Source organism: Hydractinia symbiolongicarpus, chromosome 2 (genome assembly GCF_029227915.1).
Source record: "Hydractinia symbiolongicarpus strain clone_291-10 chromosome 2, HSymV2.1, whole genome shotgun sequence".
NCBI lineage: Eukaryota > Metazoa > Cnidaria > Hydrozoa > Anthoathecata > Hydractiniidae > Hydractinia > Hydractinia symbiolongicarpus.
This window is the reverse complement of record NC_079876.1, coordinates 36,448,921-36,454,330: the sequence shown is the minus strand read 5'-3', so window position 1 is coordinate 36,454,330 and position 5,410 is coordinate 36,448,921. Positions and strand designations below refer to the sequence as shown.

At 36.6% G+C, this 5,410-nt stretch overlaps 1 protein-coding gene across 1 annotated transcript; it reads right to left on the bottom strand.

Annotated features, from left to right (window-relative positions):
- Positions 1-3,079, bottom strand: LOC130630163 (uncharacterized). The gene is made up of 4 exons (XM_057443556.1): positions 2,935-3,079; positions 1,896-2,861; positions 877-1,675; positions 1-796 (listed from the first exon to the last, which is right to left on the bottom strand). Exons 1-4 carry the CDS (start codon positions 3,077-3,079, stop codon positions 1-3), a joined length of 2,706 nt encoding a protein of 901 aa, XP_057299539.1.
- Positions 3,080-5,410: the final 2,331 nt, after the last annotated feature.

The following is a 5,410-nucleotide window of genomic DNA, read 5'->3' as shown; positions in this document are numbered from 1 at the left end:
TTATGACAGGTCAAAATAGCTTTTAGTGTTTCTTACAAAACTTGGTAAAGTATCCAATTTTCGAATTTCGATTGGCAAGTCATTATAAATCTTTGATCCCATAAATTTAAAACCAGTTCTATTTACTTCAAGTCTCACTCTAGGTATTGTCAGTAAGTAATTGTTGTTTCGGGTGTTTCTACTGTGCAATCTTATCTCGAAGAAATCTTCAAATTTGCTACACACTGCTTTGTCCAAGCATTTTCTGACGAGCATGACAGCATGTTTCTTTATTTCATTCATAATTGGTACTTGACGTTTCTCTGTCACCTTAGCAATTCTTCTATTAAGCGATTGAAGCTTATTTTGCTGGCCGTTGGTAAGATTCAGGTTTGTAGTACAGCAGTAAAGAAGCGTTGGCAGCAGCATTCCGACATAGATTTTAGTAATGGCATTGTTCGTTAAGTTGGATTTCAATGAGAGTAGTAAACGAAGCTTGGCAGACATTTTCATGTAAAGACTTATAAAGTAATGGTTCATTGACAAAGTCTGGTCGAGAACAGTCCCAAGATATCGATATTCGGTGGTTGCGTTAATTAGCTTTCCGTTGATTTCCAAGGTTGATCCGTTTTTATTCAAATTTTTGCGAGTGCCGCATATCATCGATTCGGTTTTTCCAGCCTTCAGATTTAATACAAGTTCGTTTTCAATGAAGTACCTGTTTACGTTTTTCAATTCAGCGTTGAAAGCGATCTCAAGTTGCTGACTTGTTTTTCGTCCAATGTATAACACGGCATCGTCCGCAAAGTTTAGTACTCTAGAATGTTTCAAACAATTTTCGAAATCATTGAATTAGATTAAAAAGAGACAGGGTCCAACAATGGACCCCTGTGGTACACCAAAACAAGGGGGTTGGGCTTAGACCATGGACCATTTACTTTACAAATCTGGGCGCGGTTAAACAAGAATTCTGCGAACCAGTTTAGTGACAAACCTTTGACTCCATAACTTCTTAGTTTTGACAGGAGAATGGAGTGGCTTAAAGTATCGCAAGCCTTCGACAGGTCAACGTAAAGCGCACCTGTTAAATTCCCTTTGTCCATCTCCTTCCTGATTTCCTCTGTCAGATAGAGTGTAGCTAATTCGGTGGATCGTTTTTTCCTGTATCCGTATTGGTTGGGTGTTAAAATTTCATTTTCTTCAAGATAGTTCACAAGTTGAACATAAACAGCTCTCTCCATCATTTTAGATATGACCGGGAGGATAGAGATCGGTCGATAGTGTGACATTTTGTCCATTTTTCCACCCTTGTGGAGTGGGATGACTTTCGCCAACTTCCATTCAGTTGGCATGGTGGCTGTTTTTAGCGACAAGTTGATGATGAACGATAAGGGACTTGATAACGCTGTGGCTCCGTCTTTTAAAAGTCCTGATGGTATTTGGTCATAACCTGTAGCTTTCTTGCGGTGCAACTTCTTCAGCTGACTTTCAACAAATACATTTGAAACGTAAGTGAACGCAAAAACAGAATTCGTACTTTCATTCACTTCACTTCGCTTACCCCACATAAATTCCTTCATTGGCAGTGCAACAGATTTAAGTTTATTTGCACATGTGGAAAAATATGAACAAAAACTACCAGCTTTTGTTAGGTTTTCTGCAGCCGATGTACATGTGCCATTGTTTCCCGACTTCCCTTTTGTTAGAAAAATGCTTTTATTAATAATAATGACTTTTAATAATTTTCCAAAATTTTCTTGGGTTATTCTTGTTCTCGATAAGGAGGTTTTTGTGAAAACAGTTCTTTGCATATTTTATCATGTTATTGCATTGGTTCTTTAGGTTTTTATAAAGACGCCAATCAGCCTTCCTCAAGACAGTATCTCTCCGAGACATAAGTCTCCTAACCTTCGTACCTAACCACGGGCACTTGCCTGCCTTCACTCTCTTTTGTATGAGCGGCGCGTGTTTATCGATTACGGTTAACAAAATATTTTTAAAATAACTCCACGCACTAATTACATCAGTCAATGTGTACAGATGCTTCCAATTTTGTTTATTTAATTCTTTTAAAAAATCATCGTGGTTGTAGTTGGTATAATTACGACAAGTAATTACTTTTGGTGGAAGTTTTTGACCAGTGTGTCTTCGAACGCAAGCGACGCAATCGTGATCGCCAATACTCAAGGGTATAACTTTTGTGGAACGAATTAGCGAGTGATTGTTTGTATAAATCAAATCTATAAGGGTGCTTGTTTCTCTTATTGTTCTCGTAGCCGCTGTTACCAACTGGTTAAATTCCTGGACAGCCATTAGCTCTTTAAATTCTGAATGATCATTTTTATTTTTATAGTTAACATTAAGGTCGCCCATAATGATAACTTCTAGCGATAGGTCGTTAACGGTCTCAAGCGTATATTGAAAATATTCTTTCCACTTCTTGTGTAAGTGAAGTGAATTGTCCGGGGGTCGGTACATACAGCAAATTAGATAATGCTTCGCTTTTTCCGGGCATATTTCGATCCAAATGTTTTCTAAAAATTCACATTCAAGGTCTTCTCGTCGTTTCCAGTTTATATTCTCCGATACGTATATAGCAACACCCCCCCCCCCCCCTTGGCCAGTTTTTTGTCTCTTTTCTACAAACTGGAACCCCAGAATACAAAACAAGCTATCGCTTTCGTGTACAATATGTCTCTGAGAGAGATGAAATTGAGTTTTTCTCTCCGAAAATAAAGCCGTAAGATTTGGTAAACAATTCGTCAAACCTCTACAGTTTTGGTGAAACAATTTTACTCCTTTTCTGAAAGTAAAATCTGTTAATCTACCAACATTTCCATCGGCTTGTGGTCCTGGGCACGTTTCATTATCTCCTGCTATCACTAAAAGTAGCGGTAAAAAACAAACTGCGTTTTACGTAAGCTAAATTCCTGCTCTTTTGATACTGCCATAAACAAACAAAAGAAATTGCAGCATCCACTCGTGTTAGATTTGTTGAAACTTCACTATTTGTGAACAGTGGCTTCTTTACAAGTATACCAATAATTAAAACAACAAAAATCTTTGTCAAGAGCCAACTTGCGTCCGCTCTGGCCGCCATCATCATAAAAGGGCCAAATATATCAATCTTAGTAAATTAGTAGAGAAAACATTATACATACGGAATAATATGAAACTGCTCAGCTACTGCGGGCGCATTAGGAGCTGCTGGTGGTGGCGGTGGTGCAGCTAGTGCAGTCGCTGCTATTGCCGGTGGAACTGTCGATGCAGTTCATGGCGCCGTCGGTGTAGCTGGTCGTGGTGGTTCTGGTGATGCTGCTAGCTCTGGGGCAGCTGCTGGTGGTGGTGCAGGTGCTGCTTGTGCTGAAACCAGTGCTGCGTGACCTCCCCGTAGAGCTGGTGCTGGTGTCGGCGCCGCTGGTGCTGGTGCTGGTGCCGGGAGCAGTTGCGGTGACGTTGACAGTGACGGTGCTGCTGGCTGTGCTCTATTAGAAGAACAAGAAATATTTTTGTTCATGTGATTCAAAACATTTTAAGTATGCATGCTGAAAAACTTTTGGTGTTCCTTTCCATTCTATTCCACGGAAAATTTTATTGAAGTGGAAAATAGCATTTAGCTTATATCCCTTAAGTACATATACTTCCACTTATAATCAGATTAAGGAGGTATTATAAACAAGAGTAGAAAATTAGTTCTTACAAAGTATAATTCTACCAGTTTAGTCTGCCCATCTCTTCACTTTATTGTTTTTTTTTCGTAGGATTCAAAACGCCACAAAAATAAAAACATTTTTTCATAAACTGGATTTGAAATCCAACAATAAACTATCTAAGTCCAGCAAAGAAAATTTTCATTCAGGAGGTAGCTAGCTAGGTGGATAAACTTCGGTTCAATGCACAGTCACACAATGAAAGCGATCGCAACACTCATTCTGATCGGAGCAATTAATTTTAACAACCCCCGCATTTTTATATAAAGGCGGCTAGAACAGTTTGACCAGATGATGCAGGAGAATTAATATTTTTTTGAACTTGACTTTGATAAGCATAAAATATGCAAGGGATGAGTCAAGAAAAAAATAACAGATTTGATAACAATGTCAATTTTAATAAATTTTCTCTGTTTAGTATAGTTAAGGATTTCGCAAAGTTGTATTTCATCCGTTTACTTTTCCAATTATCTCACGAATAAAAGAACTAATTTGAAGAAATAAAACAAGAATTTATTTAGTGTACTTGCACTACAGTTCTTTCATCTCTGACATTACAATCAATTTTTCGGCGAATAATTTCCAAACGTACGTGTTACATGGTGACAATAAAACTTTCTAATCTCGGATGTCATTTTTAATCCCAATGAATCTTAAGATTAATTATGCGTAATTCTTTATTCCTTCTAAAGTGACACAGCTGAATTTGTAATAAACAAGCACATGTTGAAATGAAAACTATAATTCCAATTGAAGGGTCATATATTTGAAAATACATATTTTTAATTTTCAATTCAAAGCTATTTTCCTTCTAGCTGGTTCTTGTTTTTTTCTATTTCTTATGAAGTCAAAAAAGGAGCAAACATTTTTTAAAAATTTTGAATCATAGCAGAAAATCCATAATTTAAAAGTAAATGAACGTACTGTCAATAAATTACCGTACTAGCTCTGCTGCTCGTGTTGTTACAATTTCTTGTAAAGTGTAGTCCAATTGTGCATTCAACGTGCGTGGTTCAATTGTGCGTTCAACTTGCGTGGTTCAATTGTACGTTAACGTTTTTTAAGAAGTTATTATCTGTACCGTTCTCAGTTCATGGATGCTACAAAGGTGAGAAATATTTTTATATGCATTTTATATATTTTTATGCAAATATTGTTCATTGTAAACCTATTTGATGTAGCAGAAAGTCTCCTTACAATACCTTTCGTTCTGCTCAAAATAGTCGCGCACAGCTAAATTCTGAACGTCCTGCATGGTAATTTATTACGCTGACGGGCAGACCTGTCGCTTTTTTTTCTTATTTCTTCATGTCAAATTTATTTTTTGATGAAGTTCTTTATGAAAAACTAAAGTATATTATAACTCTGTATTTTTTTAGATCAATAATAAATGACTCGTTGAAGGACAACACAATTCATTCAAGACAATTATATGAAGGACTACAGTTCCTTGAGTGATGGTAAAACATATTCAAGAATATATTAGAGATAATGTTTAGTTGCTCTTAATTGACTTTTATGGGACAGTCTTGATGTTGGTTCAGCTGAAATTATTTTGCAGAACTGAAAGGAAATCATCAACCAATTAAATGAAACAACCTATTTTTGTATCAATGTCTACTGTCAAAAATGTATAGATCTGATTTCAGATGACATTGTTCTTTACTTACTGAAATTGAACAAGTTTTTTTACTCTGTGGAAAGATAGAAGATCAAGACAT

Coding starts and splice junctions, on each gene's coding strand:
- LOC130630163 (XM_057443556.1), bottom strand. CDS start 3,079: ATGGCGGCCAGAGCGGACGCAAGTTGGCTCTTGACAAAGATTTTTGTT. Junction 2,862..2,934: donor TGCTGCAATTTCTTTTGTTT/GTTTATGGCAGT, acceptor CGCTACTTTTAG/TGATAGCAGGAGATAATGAA. Junction 1,676..1,895: donor AGGCAAGTGCCCGTGGTTAG/GTACGAAGGTTA, acceptor TTCTAACAAAAG/GGAAGTCGGGAAACAATGGC.